We start from the raw sequence: 16,351 nt of genomic DNA, 5'->3' as shown, positions 1-16,351 counted from the left end.
GTCTAATTAGTTTCATGTACAAAATACTATAATGAGGTAGAGAGAAGATTAAACAAACATACAACTTGTGTGAAGTGACTTGCTGATCCTTTATAAATTCTTGGTTGACCTTTCTAATACCTTGTACCAGGAACCCTCTGGCCTGTATTTTGAAAACTGATGTTATTAGTAATTTAGTAGCTGAATAACAAATGTGAATTTGGCTGTTAAACAAATGTGAATCAAGACAAAAGTGGCTTATCTCAGTGCTGGAAAAAATAACCTATCTTCAACTCACCAGCACCTATTATTTTAATATGCTGATTCCCATGTCACCTAATGCCTTATGTCAGGGCACACAAATTGCTTATAGTATTAATATGAGGATTCTGAGACAAAATGCTGCCTTAGCTTTAAAAGATAACCCTGATGAACCAAGGATAAAGGCAATAAGGGTGCATATATTTTTAATTCCTAATCTCTGCTGGTCAGCAAATACTTGGTTCTAATAGCCATGACCAGGACAGCACCGTGCAGTCACCCTGGAAAGCCCGAGATAAAGTGCAAGAGAATAGAAAGGAAAACGAATGAGGGCCCTGGCCTGGTAGCTTGGCTGAATATAGTAGTCCCAATAGGCCAAGGCTGCGAGTTCGGTCCCCAGTCAGGGTACATACAAAAATCAACCAATGAATGCATAACAGTGGAACAAATCAATGTTTTTCATTCTCTCCCCCCCCCTTTCCTCTCTCTCTCTCTCTCAAATTAATAAAATACAAACAACAACAATAGAAAGGAGAAGCAAGCAAAGAAAAGGGGAAAGGAGAGGTGGTCAGAGGCCACAAAGGAAGGAGCAAGTTGAAAGCCTTATGTTTTTCTCAATTCATTAAGTTCCCATCTCTGGCCAACCTTCTCTCCGCCAATATCAAAGTTAGAGACCAGTGTCTGATCACCCACTTGCTCCCTTAAGGCCTCCTGATGATTTCTGGGGGGCTCTCCACTGTCCATCCTGAAGGCCCAAGTCCTCTGTTCTTCGTCTTCATCCCCATGCACTGTATGCCCAGGAGCTATTCTCCGCCTGTTCCTGTTCTCTCCAACCACTTTTCTGTTTTTAATTCCAAGAACATGAGATTGTCACCTTCCAAAAATCTTTTAGAGACAAGATGAAGCCCTTATTTTGCCTGCATGGTCTGGAAATGACATACCAACAGGTACCAATTCTCTCTTTAAATGTTTCCACAAAACACTTAGTTATGGGGGAAAAAAATAAGTTCAAGGGAATTTATGGAATACTCCAAACTAGAGTAAAAGCTTTCGTCTTGTGAAGTTGTTCACTGCTTTACTTTACCTGGCTTTGCTTCCTCCCCTTCAGCAGGCTTGCTTTTGGGAGGAGTTTCCCGGGTAGAATTCACAGTTCGGCGAATCGGCATGGCGCTATCTTCTACCTTCTAAGAAAAAAGACAATATTAAAAAAATTCTCTTTTCTCTTTCCCAAGGGGCCTAACTGGGTGACAGAGATAGTGAATTCTAAGTCTACTCCAGGATCTGATGTAAATTACTTTTAACAAGTTTTTACGAAGTGATATACAATTTTTAAGAAGCACTTTTCAAAATACTTTCTTTTAAAAAGCAAGAATTTCAAAGGGAAACAAATAATTATACTTGATTTAGAATGAATATAGAAGGTTGGAAGTTTTCTCAGAAATTTGAGGGGAAAAGGGAGATGAAAAGAACTGTAGGTTTTATTTTTTCAGATTCACAATCCAGACTCCCCAAAGTAGGGGAAGGAACATGTACCAAGAAGGACCCAGTAGAGCCTGAAGTCAGGGACTGATCCAAGAGTGAGCTTCAAGAATATGTCAGCCCCTACCTCACCTAACTTGTCCGCGTGGATCAGCTGAGCTCCTACTATAAGTGGGAGTGCCTTAGGATGGACGAGTTCACCTTGAGACATATCAGTCGCCATTTAAAATAATTTCTAGGCCCGAGTACAGGTTACACTCTGAAGCCTCTGCTGTTAACCACAAGGATTTTTCCTAATGGTTTCAGTGTGGTGCAAAGTCAACCTAAAGCACAGAAAAAACCTGGTGTGAAGATTAACAGAAACAAAACTAAACTAAAACACATAAATTTAATATACATGCAAAGGAAACAAAAGTTTATCTATAATACTTAGAGTTAAGTGACAGATGACTTGGCCAGTTATCATTCAAAAAAATAAAATCTCTATCAAAATATAGACTATGTAAAGCAGCGACTAACAAATGCACAAGCCACAGCAGCTGTTGCACCTTCCACATGAACAAAGGCGACAAGGGCAAGAAAGCGCATAAGGAACCAAGCGCCACCCCATCCTGCTACCATCAGGAACTTAGGAAGGATAGAATAAGACTAAGGAACAGTTAAGTCAAATTTTACTCAAAGATCAGTTAACTAAAGAGGGAAGACTTTTGTTGTTACTGTTCTCAAAAGGGTCAGGAAAATTACTTGTAACCTTAACTCCATCTTCATTAAAGAAGTAATATAAGGGGCAAAAAAAAAACCCTACTGAAGAATGTAACATACTAAATGTCCCCAGACCCAGAGAAGCAAATTTAGACCATCACCTATGAAAACAAATGTATGCTTTTAAGACCTCATTTGCCATATTTTCAATGTAAATAAAACTAGCACAGAAGAATATAATTAAATATTCAAAGATAAAACCCAGGTCACTAAATTTTACCTGAACATTAACACACTCTGCCCCAGCCAAAATTGACCTGGCACTCAATGACACTTTATAATCCCTCTATGATATAAGAAAATGATCAGTTAAGTGTTTAGATCTCTGTGCTAATGAACATTAACATAAAGTTGGCAGACTAGTCTACTTTAAGTTCTAACCCTGTCTAAGAATTTAAGAGCATTCAGTTTGTAAGGTAATAGTCCCAAGCTAAAACAACTGGGACAAATCCAAAACATCCAAACATAGAGAATGCTTCCACATTTACAGGGCAAATCTTTTTTGGGAACACCAAGAGCAATACCAGACTTCTGAATTGTCAGTCAGCTGCAAGGAAAGCAGCTGAAAGAATTCAAGATAGTATTATTATGCACTAAAACTTATTATCAAGAGTAAATTAGAAATATCCATGAATATTTAAAAATTATCAGTTGTTATAAAAAATACTTAAATTACTCATACAGCAATTCACTTCCAACTATAAAATACAGAAATAAAGACAGTTGTTTTCTGATCTGTGAAAAGAGGGCCAAGTTGGGTTTAAGGGCATTATTTAGGTTTCTGAAACCTCAAAGTTTATCTTGAAATAATTTCAATATAAAGATCTGCTCATTCAAATATCCACTAGCACTTAAATAGTAATATATTTGCCTTGACAATAAAAAAACCCCCACAACCAAGCAAATCTGCTCTTTTATTATGTGAACACTATACAAGAAGTAAAACATCTCAATCAGGTTATTTTGGTAAAGTGATACTGCTAATGAATTCATCTTTCTTAACCCATGATAACACACTAGCTAGACTGAAAATGCTATGAAGTCAACAAAACCTTCAGGAGTCTCTGTTCATAGGGTTATCTTTAAAAAATATTTTTCCTGTAAACAAAATACTGAAAAAAGTATCAAAATCTTTCCAGTCAACTCTGTATTCACTAATTAATAAAAATTAAAAAAAAACAGGTTAAAAAAGTGAGGGAAGCACAGGAAGCTGCCCTTAATGCCAAAGTGATAAGACTGACTAAAATCAAGGCAACAACAGGTACATGGTCCATAAAGACACCAGGTATCATTAACCTAAGGACAAGAATGACAGCTTAAATTAGATCAGATAAGTAGTATGACTAGCCCTGGCTGGGTGGCTCAGTTGTTTGGAATGTTGTCCTGTACACCAAGAAGTTGTGGGTTCGATTCCGAGTCAGGGTACATACCTAGGTTGTGGGTTCAATCCCCAGTCGAGGAACGCATGGGAGGCAAACAATCAATGTTTCTCTCTCTCTTTCTAAAAACCAGTAGAAACATATCTTTAGGTGAGGGTTTAAAAAAAAAAAAAAGTATGCCCAGGTTGGAATAACCTCAGAAATAAGCACAGAGTGAGAAATAAGTTGGTTTGTCCCCCACCACCAATCTGACATTCTTCTACTTAAAACCTCCCAATTACCACCCCCCTTTTATTTTACTAATCTCAAATGCTTTATGGATCACTGTGTTCTGTTGACCCCCAAAACACAGACCTTCTTGTGGCCGTTGGACTGTTCTCTGCTCATCCCTGTATCAGTGTTTGCACTTACTGTTCTAACCTGGAACATTCTTTTCCTAGACACTTCAATCAGGTTTCTACTCAATGTTATCCCCCCTCAGAAAGGCCTGCCATCCCTCTTATTCTTCTTCAGTTTTTTCATAGCATTTACCACCACCTAAAATTCAATATATGTCTGTTTACTTGCTTAGTATGTCTCTCCCCCAATGGAATGTAAGCACTACAAGGGCTAGGACTTAAATTCACCACTGTATTCCCAGCACCTAGAAGTATCCAAACATAGTGGGTGCTGGATAAATATTGGGAAAAAAAGTTGAATAAAAAATGATATCTGATAGTGCTTAATACTATACTCAATATATGTAAAGAACACTTAAGTTATCTGAGATAAATATTGAGAAACGTTTGCCTCAGCTCTGACTTTTCTTTGTAAAGGTTATTGAATTTAAAGCTTCAGTCTATAGTACTTTCTTTATCATAGGTTGCTTAATGAGTTACTTAGTAAGTTTGTTCTTTACAGAGCTAACAGTACTGCATGAATGGTTAATTCCCTCTGCCCCAACACCACCATGTAGCTTTTGTTGCTGCACTTCTGAGTCATCAAATTTTTCGGTTGCCTCACTTGTTCCCTGTCAGAGATCTTTTCTAGCTGGTTCACTGCTGCATACTTGGTGCCTAAGAACTTATCAAGCATAGAATGTGTTCGAAAAGTATTTGTTCAATGAAAGAATAGATGAAACTTATTCAAGTTTTCACCTGGGTTACTCTATGTGCCAAAAACTATCTGAGTTTATCTTGGGTTTAAGTGGTCTGTTTAACTTAACGTTAGATTAACAATACAAAAATTTGCTTTTGTCAAGGGAAATGCAAATTGTCTTAATGCAGGCAACAAGCAAAAAAATTGTAAAAGTAAAAAGTCCAGAATTTCAGAGTTTTAGATTCCTTTCTCCATATTAAGAGAAAGCAACAAATAAGTAGGAGCTTTAACAGTGTATTTCAATTTATTGATTATCTTTGAAAATATGCATTTTAGGGAAAGTACTATTATTTCATATTTTACCACAAAAAGTATGCAATATTTTATGTCATCAGCTACACAATAAATAGATCAAAAATTTCCAATCTCAAGTCTTTCACTGTATTTAGACTTACTGGGTAATGTCGCAAAAAGCATGCCTGCAATTTGACTGCTGACACCTTTTTTTTCACTTTCACATTTCGATAAATCAGTAGGTACTTAGTGTCTATCTTGGAAAGAGATACTATGGACACTACATGGTCCTTCCTCAAAAGATAATCACAATCTAACTGGCTAAACAGGATTTTCATCTTTATAGAAAGAGCTCTGGACATGTCCTCTACAAAACTTCCCCTCAATCTTCAAAGCCAAAAAAACCGCCTTTATAGTATTACTTCTACTTTGAAACGCAATACACTATACTTCTGAAAGGGGCAATAAAATTTAAAAAGCTCGTAATTTATGCCTATGCCATATTAAACAAAATCATTTTCTCAAATAAAATACGACAGCTTGACCGTAAGGTCCCAGGTGAATTCCTACACGTATTTCTCAACGGATTCTCACTTTTCAGTGTAATGGAAAACCAGGAAGCATAATAAACGGGATTTCCATGCGGAAGGGGCGGTGAAGTTCGCCTTGTCCAGTCCTCTGTGCTGGAGCCAATACTCCCTCAAAAAGGCTGAGTGACTCGTCCTCGGTCACAGACAGCGGTCAATTAGGTATCAAAACCCGGATCTGGGGCTCTCACTTCACCAATCCTGCCCCATCTCTTTGCAAACGCTCACATTCACAAGATTAACTTTATTAATTACAGCCACATTGCCTATCGGTGCGGGGAGTAACAAGCTCTAGGAATGCCATACGGGAAAACGAAAGCTTAGGCCCGGGTCGCAGCGGCGCGGTGGCAGCGGCAGCAGCAGCAGCAGCGGTGGCGGCGCCTTTTCAGCAGCGCCAACAGCTCCGCAATACTCGCCCAGACCGCACAGGCGAGCACGAAGGAAAAAACAGCAGAGACAAAGAGGCGGGGAGCGGCCGGTGCGGGGCGCGAGCGAAAGGCGGGGGAGAGCGGAGCCAAGATGAAGGCAGCGAGGCAAGTGACCGGAGGGCTCAGCGCGGCGCACCCCGAGGGGCAACAGGGCGGCTGCAGCTCCCAGCTCGCGCCCGGGGATGCACGCGGCCCAGGCCGGGACCACTCCCCGGCGGCGCTCGCCCGAGCGACGCAAAAAGCCGCGGCCCGCGCCAACCAGCGGCCCGCGCACTCACCGCAGGGAGCTCCGTAATGGCGGCGGCAGAGGCGAAGAACCCGGGAGGCGGGCCCGCCGCAGCCAGTCACGGCCACCGGCATCTTTCGAACCGGCTACGAAAACCGCTGAGGGTGTGGGGGCTGAGGGAGAGGGCGGGGGCGGTGCGCGACACCCGGCGCGGGCCTCGGAGCATGCGCAAAACCCTCACCCAATAGGAGCGCGGTGGGCGGACAGTGGCGCAGGCGCGCTGGGACGCAAGGCCCTAGACCAGGGAAGCGCTCTCCCCTCCTCCTCCCCTCACCGGGGTCCAAACAAAACAAGGGCGGGAGCGCGCGCCAGAGGCCCCGGAGGAAGCGTCAACGAGAAGGGCAGGGGGCTAGGGCGCGGGGGGAAGGGGAAGGAGGGGCGGAGCGGCCGAGGAAGGCAGACAAAAGGCGCCACCTCCGGGGACCCGAGCGCCCCGCCCCCTTTTCTCGGCGAGTGGCGTCGGCGCCCCGAGCGAGCGGCCTCCGCCACTCGCCTTCGGAGTCCAGCGAGCCCGCGCCCACTCCCCGGCCGCCTGTTCCGTCTTCCGTTACCTCTGCGCTGCCCCCTTCCTGCTGCCCGCGTCCCGCACGGCCTCTCGGCGCCACTCCCGCTGCCACTCGTCGCCTTCGCCGCTGCTGTCCTCCAGGCCCAGCCGCCGAGCTCTGCCGCCCCGCCCCCCTGTCCGCGGCCCGGCGCGCGCGCTCCCGCGTCGGCCCCGCCCCCCCGCGCCGGCGGCCGCTGCCCCAGCCCGGGGGAGGGGAGCGAGCGCGGAGGCGTTTCCGCAGGCTCGGCGCCCGTGGACGCGAGAGGGCGCTGCGGCGCCGGAGGCCGCCCGCGGGGCTGTGCGCCGGGGCGCGTGTCGGCGGGCACTGCCCCGGTGGCGCCAGCTCCCCTGGGCGGCGCGGGGTCGCTTTGCTCAGAAGGGCTGGCTTCACGCCCTACGCGTTCCCTCCTCTCCCGTTCAATTCCTGGCTTACCCGGGTGTCCCCTACGGCGAGGGGAGGCATCTGCGGCTTCTCTGTTTAGCCACAGCCCGAGAACCGGCCGCAGGACCCAACCTGGAAGACCCTGGAAGGACTGGAAAGCCAGGGGGCGGCGAGCTCAGCACCTCGCTTTCGCCCCCATTAGGTATGCTGACGGTCCAGGCGAGGTGGTGGCCCAGGAGGACTGGGGACGCTGCTTTTCTAACCCAGGGAGCGGCCGGCCTTGACTCCCTGATGAGCAGACACGAGGCGCTCTCAGAGGACCCCGGATTAGAAGAGGGAAGGGAATCGCACTACGTTGGCATCCGCGTACTTAGGCAACGTACGCACAGTTGAAAATGTAGCTGTTTAAAGCCGGTTTGGAAAAATTCGATGCATTTAAAATAGCAGGTGGGGTTATTTTGGCGGGGAGGGGAAGGGTAGGGGGGATGCCGGTAATGAATATAGGGAAATAAAAAACCCTAGAATTGCCCGGAGACTCACAGCAGTGTGACCAACACTCAAATGCATGTGATCATTCTAAAGATTTTGAAATCGTTGAAGCACTTGCTAGCCCACTCCTGTCTCTGCTTTAGCATTTGCACACCACCAGTTTTCCCAGCCATAGCTCTCCAAAACCACCACCCAAAATTCCTTGAGTTTTACCATTAATCATTATAAAGACATCACCACGAATGTCCTGAGGGCATTACCAATGCCCTGGCACTCTGGTGTCATATCCCACCTGGTCACGCAGGATTTGGGTCATTTTGGCCATTTCATCACCCAGCTCACTTCCGTGTACTTGATCAACATTTCTACCCTTTGCCTCCCTTTTTGAAGATCCATTTTCATTTTTATGTATTCATATGCTTAAAACATCCAACCCTTCTTCTTCCTTAATTTGGCTTTAGCCCCATCTCATTCAAGAAACTACCCAACTAGCCCGGCCAGCATGGCTCAGCGGTTGAGCATCAACCTAGGATCCAGGAGATCCCCGTTCAATTCCCACTCAGGGCACGTGCCCAGGTTGCAGGCTCGGTCCCCAGTGGGGGGGCGTGTAGGAGGCAGCCGATCAATGGCTCTCTCATCATTGATGTTTCCCTCTCTTCCTCTCTCCCTTCCTCTTTGAAATCAATAAAAATATGTTAAAAATTTTTTAGAAAGAAACTACCCAACTAGCTGTGGCTAGTGTGGCTCAGTTGCTTAAGTGTTCCATGCACCAAAAGGCTGCCAGTTTGATTCCTGGTTGTTTCTTCCTTTCCCCCTTCCTCTCTCTCTGAAATAAAAATGTATTTTTTAAAAATTCAATTGTTTTAAAAAAATTACATGATAATTTTTGTTTAACTGTTGGGCTGTTTGACCTTTTGCACTGGAGAGGACACGCGCCTTGACAAGTTTAGGATCTGCTCAGCTGGTATCCAGTTTATGGAGGTTACCATCAGAGCACCAGGAAGACCCCCTTGCTCGGAGACCTCTCACACTGCCGTCAAAGTCCCTGAGGCTCCATCATTCAGATTCCTTTGGTTTAAGCTCAAGGACAGCGAACATACAAGCCTCAAACCGATCATTGAGAATGTATTTTTAACCTTAAGACGAGAATCCATTCCACAGTCGGGTCAGAGTAAGAACCCTGGGTGTCTGACTGGAGGAGCTTCTAGGAGAGGGAGGAGCAGTACATGACTTCACAGTTCTGGCCAGGAGCCCCCAGCTTACAGGAGTGACTGGGAGTCCCAGAATCATGAGGAAATGTAGGGTTTGTGAGCAAGAAAAGCAAGTGTTAAGAAGTCCCCATAAAGCAACGGCATCATCCCGTTTTCAGCAAAAACACCCTTCTTCAGAAGCCAGGTCCCTGTTGAAGCGTTAATCTAAGGCAAGCTGCCCGCTGGCAGTGCGATAGGTTGTTTTTTGCTATTCCTCAAGCTTAAAACTAAGTGGTACTTAAATCTGTTAGGCTAAAAGGTCTTGTTTTGCATAGAAAAGCAAAATATGTAACTTTGGAATTTTAGGCTTAAGGGCAGAGGAAGCTGAAGCAATTGCAGATTCCAAGAGTGCTCCAGACCAAAGCTATGACCCTGCAGCCACAGGGCTGCGGGCCAAAAGATCTGTCTACTCGTTCATCTCCTCTTAATCCCACCTCGGGTTACTCGGGAGTGTTTGAAGAGTCACTGTTGGTTGCCTGGTGAGGAGAGGTTTCTGTTGCTAGCGAGGCTGATCATTCTTCCCACAAACCCAGGCTGTGGGGTTGTGATTTCATGCCGAAGGGACCCAAAGCCAGGCCAGGGCTGGGATCCCTTAAGAATGTATGGTCCTGGCAGGGTTAGGGGTCACTTGACTTTTCTGATTTCCAGCCCAGAAAGATGGGAAATGACTCTCCACACAGCTGTCGATTGGAAAGGGGTGGCAAGAGAATGAATAATTTATGCTATCAGGCAAAAAATGGAGGCTGATGAAAAGATTTAATATGGCTCTTCCACCATCACCCCCTTAATGGTTTTCTTGTTACCAAGACCCTGGTTTAGAAATAAGCAACATTCCTGGATTCACCTCTGCCAACGCTGCACTTTCATCTGCTCACTGGCAGCAATAGTTTCACTCCATTCAGCTTCACAGTCACGAAACTGTAAAACCTTTTCCTAAATTCTGAAAAATCCCGAATCTGAAATATGTCTGGTCCCAGTGGTTTTGAGTAAAGGATTGTGAACCAGTATATAAAAGGCAAATAAGTTTTGTAAAGTAACGTAAATTTACCCTCATATGTTCTATCCGAGTTATATTTTTTAAACGCTGGTTGCAAGTTCATGAATTTTGCCATTCACAGTCTGAGAACCCCTGTCCTTGATGTCATTAGCCCTTCTGTGTTCCACGGGAGCCGACCTTTCTGTCTACTTGAGGGGATTCTGAAAAGGGTCAGTGCCAAGAGTTGACTATCATTTTTAGGATAGCGAAGGACAACAGTTGCCTTTTAGTTTGAAGCAACTGCTACACTGATATTGGATGGAGTTACAATTCAGCCCCTCAAGGGCACAGAAACATTGGGGAACGTCATTACAGGTGTCTTTCGGTGGGGGACAGAATTTAGAGCCAAGGAAGCTAAGGCGCGTAAGTCCTGCCTTAATGCTGCAGGGAAAACAGCATTCGCTGTTGAGCCTGTTTTCATGGCAGGTTCTGGGAACCGTACGTGTTGAACCGTCTTGACCCTTCTTAAACACCAGAGGCAAGACAACTGCATTTTACTTTTAGTTTTTTTTTCAACTGGGCAGTTTATTTTGCCTATTCTAGACCTAATCCATTGAATTAAAATCTCAGGGGCTGGGGTCCAGGAATCTGCATTTTTAAAAAAAATATATTTTTACTGATTTCAGAGAGAGGAAAGGAGAGAGAGAGAAGCATCAATGATGAGAGAGTCATTGATCGAGCCCACAACCCGGGCATGTGCCCTGACTGGGACGATCGCCTGGATCCTAGGTCGATGCTCAACCGCCGAGCCACACCCGGCTGGGCGGAATCTGCATTTTTAATAAGCTGCACAAAAGGTTCTGCACCCTGAATTATGATTGACAGAACTAAGGAATATATTTCAACAACACTCACAAGGACAGAGTAAACTTGAAGACAAATGCTTTTTAGATAGACTATGGACTATTTGCTGGATTACTAAAAAGCAAAACATACCCAGTTTTGTTTTGACTGTGTAATGTGAAGAAAGTCTGCCAAGAGTACTCCCTCCACTTCTACTTTGTGGCTTTAAGGACAAAGTTTATTTGCAGAAAGATGCCTGCAAGACAACCAGGCCTGTGGTGGTGGCCAGAGATGACATCTAGTTTGACCACCTGTCCTGGCTTACCTAATGCAGGGAGGCTGAGAGTTAGTGGGAGGTAGGACTTTCTATTTTTAAATCAGTAAAGTCTCAGCAAAACAAGTTGATCACCATTAAGACCTCTTTGTGGTTATGGAGATGCTTGAGAAAATTTCTTTTAAGTTTAAAGGGGAAGATTCTCCCCCTGCCCCCAATAAAACCCAGTAATTTAAAGGAAAACAAGTCAAATCTGGGGCTGGAAACAATACATAATTAAAAAAATCAAAATTATGAAATTGTATTCATTTATTAAAAAAAGAAAGAAAATGAAGTTCCAAAAAGATGACGGAAAGGATCCTTTTCTTTACAATAACGGTGAAACTGCGTGGTGATGAGGAAATGGAATCTGCAAAAAGGAAAACCAGCAAACACTGGCTTTGAGTCTTCTCAAGCTACTTGCAGCAAGGTGAAGGAGTTTCAACCCAGTCTGGAAAGAGCAGCATAGTTCTTGAGAACTATACATACCAAGACACAAGGCTGTTAGTTCAACTTTTAAAATTCAGCTTATCAGGGATACTCCTGCTCTTCCCAACAGACCAAACATTTTGACTAAAAATGCCCTACAGATTCCAAATTTAATGTAATTCTTGTGTCTGCTTTCCATTCTACTTGGTTGAGCCTACACTTAAAGCCTGAGATTTAGTTCAATTAACCTGCAAGCTTGTTTGGTAGAGCTGCCTCTTTATCCAAAGTAGCTGGCACCTCCTACATGAGCACAGGGCCAGAGCTGGATGCAGAATATGCATTTTTAAGTACCTGGTTTTTTTGGAGTTCATTATGGTTCTGCAGCAAAAACGAGTGAAAAGTATTTTTTCCTAGATGGGGCAATGTGGAACTTGCTAAGGACGCGATCCATTAGTCCTTGTGCAAAACAGGACTTTGCAATGTCTTGCTGAATCCTAGGAAAAGTAGGAGCTAGAAGCTCCTACTGCTAGGTCTGTTCTCAGTCAGCGTATGCTAGGGAAAACAATACAATCTGAACCACACAAGGGTTATTAAAGAAACGTGGACGGGCAGACCAGGATTTCCTACAGTTCTGAAAACAGTGTCGTTTAACTGTATGTGGTTGAGTATGACTAAGGTCGTAGAATGTGGCAGAAAAAGAACGTTGGGCACAGGCAGGCCGAGCCCCAGGTACTCCAGGCAGGATGCTGGGGGCTTTCTCTGATCTCCTTTCGTGAACTCTCACAACCCTGAGGCGGATGATGTGTACCCTTGTCGCACAGAAGAGGAAGCTGACATGTAAATAACCCACGCGGGGTTATAGTAAAGCCCCCATTTTCCCAATTCCAATGACCCAAAGTACGTCCGCTATGGTGAGAGAACACAGATCGGAAATCACTGCCTTCCAGATAATCAAGCGCCAGGCTCACCTCTGTCACTTGCTAGTACGTAACTCCTGCGGCCACAGCGCCCACCTGCTGAAAGGCAGCAGTGCCACCTTGTGCACATGGCAGGGTTGGCGTGGAGGCTGAATTAGAGGACGCCCTGCAACTTGGCAACATTGCAGCTTCCCAGGTGTTTTAACCTGTGTTATCTCATTGATGCTGGGACGCAGGAAGAGCTGAGGGTTTTGCATTACAGGCGACAGAACAAAGCCCTCAACTTTTTAAGAACAGAACTGGTTTTCAGTTAGGTTGGCGAAGAGCTTTATAAACGGCGGGTGTTAAGCAGTCCCAGGCAGGGGTTCTCTGACCTCAGTGTGCCTCAGGGTCGCTTGAAAGCTGTTAAGTTCCTGGGGCTCCAGATTTGATTTAGTAGGTTGGAGCCGCTGAACTTGTCCTTCTAATGAGCCCCCGGTGACGCGGATGCTCTGGTCTTAAGCCCACGCTTCGACCCTCGCCGCACATAGAAATGCAACTGTTCATTCCAAAGGGGCTCGTTATTCCCGGGCACTAACTGTGCGGCTAGATTTGGGGGCTAGAAGTGATGAACAGTATTGCCAACCTTTTGCTGAGAATTAAAAAAAATATCAACTGAGGCCCTCGCTGGTTTGGCTCAGTGGTTAGAGCGAGAGCCCTCGGACTGAAGGGTCCTGGGTTCGATTCCGGCCAAGGGCAGGTACCTCAGCTGCAGGCTCTATCCCCAGCCCCAGTGGTCGGGCTCGTGCAGGAGGCAACCAATCCATGTCTCTCTCACACATCGATGTTTCTTTTTCTCCCCCCACCCCCACATACTCTCTGAAAAACAATGGAAAAAGTATCAAGTGAGAATTAAATAAACAACCCAACCTCGGTTGGTTTCTAGTGAATTCTACCAAATTGAGAGCATAAGGCAACTGTCTTCGGGTTCTTTTTACTCATTTCTCCAGAAGAGGTTTGGACCGCCATAGGGCATGCTTAAAGTCTGCTTGTGCAGGTGAGAAAGAGCCCTCACCACGGCCCGCCGTCCCTTGTTCTTCACACACCACACACTCCCTGCCGCAGGGCCTTCGCACCCAGCCAGCCTTGTTTGAATCTATCCCCTCAACTACTTCTATTTCTCAGTTTTCCTAATCCCCCAGTTTACAGTATCTTCATTATATGCTCTCATAGCACTATCTTTTCAAAACATGTGCCATATTTGTGTGTCCAACACCTTGCAGTAAAACAATCTGGAGATAGAAATGGTCTGGTAAACTGTCAGGTAAATCAGGTTATTGTCACTAGTCCACAGGTCTCAACCCTGGCTCATATTAGGCTCACCTAGAGAACTTAAAAAAACACACAAAAAACCAGGCTTCCCACATCCCTAGTGATTATAAGATGGCTGGTCTGGGGTGGGGTCCTAGGTTTTGTATTTTTAAAACCTCTCAGGTGATTCTCACACGCAGCAATGCTGAGTACTGTTATTCTATGTCCTAAAAGCAGTTAAGGTAGGGCAGTTATTTAAGCTTTGGCAAAGGTGTTTCCTAGGACTCTAGTCCAGAAGACATATTTACCAACAAGAGGTAAATATGTCATAAGAGTCAGAAAGGAAATCACTGGTAGTATAAACTCAACTGCTGGGTGGTGGTTTTGAAAATCTCCGAAAATCTTGATATTCTTACTTCTTTGAAAAGTTTAATACCCTATTATCACCAAGACTTACTCCTTGGTTACGCTTGCTAAGCAGTATTTACAGGGATCCTGGATGTGCGCACACAGCTCGCACGAGCAAACCCTTTTTGAGGAGGAGAGGGAAGTCCACACGAGTGAGAGTGGTCCACTGGCCAGGAAGCTGTCGCGTCGGCATCAGAACACATTTCCCAACTTCAGCCAAGGCCTCTCCCACTGCAGGCGCAGCTTCTTCCTGGCTGAACTCTGACATCCACTCAGGCTAATAGAACCCCAGCTGGTTCTTCTGATGCCCCCTTTACCTCAAAGTACCACTTTAGCTGCATCTCATAGGTTTTGATATGCAGAACTCCCATTGTTAGTTAACTTCTGGTACCTTCGCAGATTGAATATTGTTAGCTACAGGAAAGTGAAAACAAATTGTCATAAGAAAGAGAGGAATAGTTTTAATATTTTTTTCTTGTTACTAGGATGAACAAAAGCATGATTGGAGTGTTTTGGGTATCAGAGCCATCTTATAATAAATGAAGCATAAACCCCAGGGCTGTGGGCAAGGAGACATCTGATTGGTGGTGATGCTTTTATATCAGTCAGGGGCTAAGCAGATGTACAGTCCTTAGTTCATTCCAGTTTGATGCCTGTGTTGGTGGCCAGAGCTGTTTCATACCTGAGGCACATTAAAATAAAAGCAGCAGCAGCATATTTTTTAAAAGTCACAGTGTTCCTGTGCAGGTGGCTTACTCACCTGGCAAGATCTCACCTTCAGTTAAAAATCAGAGTTTAAAATGCTGGTAGACCTAGAAGCAGAGACACCCAGTAGTAATGAGTTCACCCAGTATTTAGATATTGGTTTCTAAATATCATTCCCTAGAAACAAACGAACGAACAGCAACCACAGAAACCCATGGCTTCTTGGGGGGGAAAAAGGGCTGATTCTAGAGCTAGGACAGGGACAATACAAGACATGCCTGTCGCATCTTGTAATATCACAAAGTGAAATAAATGAAAAGGGTGTGGGAAAGTCAAAGGGACATTTGAGCCAACCTGAAAGAGCTTCCAAGGCCAAAGCTGGAACATGAGCAATAAAATAAAGTGGTCCTGGGTTATAAGAAAGTATAAATAAATATGCAAGTCTGTGATGATATATAAACTCTAAATTTATATATATATCACACATACACACATACATGACTGAATAAAGGAACAAACAGAAGAGACCAATCCTCTTTGCAGGAGAAGTCCAGATAATTTAAGTACAGAAGACCACCCCCCTTATCTGCGGTTTCGGTTACCCACGGTCAACCACGGTCCACAAACATTACACGGAGAATTCCCAAAACAAACAATTCGCGTTTTAAACTGCACGCTGTTCTGAGCAGCACGATCAGTCTCTCACTGCCCCACTCAGCCCGCCAGGACGTGCACCCCTTCGTCCAGCATCTCCACACTGCCCGGCCCAGCTGCTCGTCAGTCCCTCAGGGGCTGTGTTACCAGACCAGCGGCCACGGTATCGCAGCTCCTGTGTTCAAGTAGCCCTAATTTTACTTCCTAATGACCCCAAAGACAACCGTAGTGATGCTGGCAGTTCAGATATGCCAAAGAGAAGCCTTTGTAAAGCGCTTACTTTAAGTAAAAAGGTGAAAGTTCTTGACTTAATAAGGAAAGAAAAAAATCGTATGCCGAGGTTGGTAAGATCTACAGTAAGAACAAATCAGTGAAATTGTGGAGGAAAAAGAAATTCATGATAGTTTTGCTGTTGCACCTCAAACTGCAAAAGTGACAGCCACAGTGCGCCGCGAGTGCTTAGTGAAGAAGGCAAGGCATTTGTGGGTGGGAGACATGGGTTCTGACTGACAGCAGCGTGTTGCACCGCAAAGCATTAGGTCTGCGAGACTTCAGCAAGGGACCCTCTGAAACAGGTGACCACGTTCACGTAACTTTGATTACAGCATATTGTCACAAG

The 16,351-nt window shown here is 45.0% G+C and overlaps 1 protein-coding gene across 1 annotated transcript in view; it reads right to left on the bottom strand.

Annotated features, from left to right (window-relative positions):
* The window catches only part of HP1BP3 (heterochromatin protein 1 binding protein 3), a 29,220-nt gene extending 22,672 nt beyond the window's left edge, over positions 1 to 6,548 (bottom strand). Inside the window, 2 exon segments of the mRNA XM_081144455.1 lie at positions 1,325 to 1,421; positions 6,525 to 6,548. Coding sequence (XP_081000581.1) covers positions 1,325 to 1,406 — 82 coding nt within the window. The 5' untranslated portion in view covers positions 1,407 to 1,421; positions 6,525 to 6,548.
* Positions 6,549 to 16,351: the final 9,803 nt, after the last annotated feature.

Source organism: Miniopterus schreibersii, assembly GCF_964146895.1.
Source record: "Miniopterus schreibersii genome assembly, chromosome: 8".
Taxonomy (NCBI): Eukaryota; Metazoa; Chordata; class Mammalia; order Chiroptera; family Miniopteridae; genus Miniopterus; species Miniopterus schreibersii.
The sequence above is the reverse complement of the archived record's forward strand: the minus strand, read 5'-3'. Positions and strand labels throughout refer to the sequence as shown.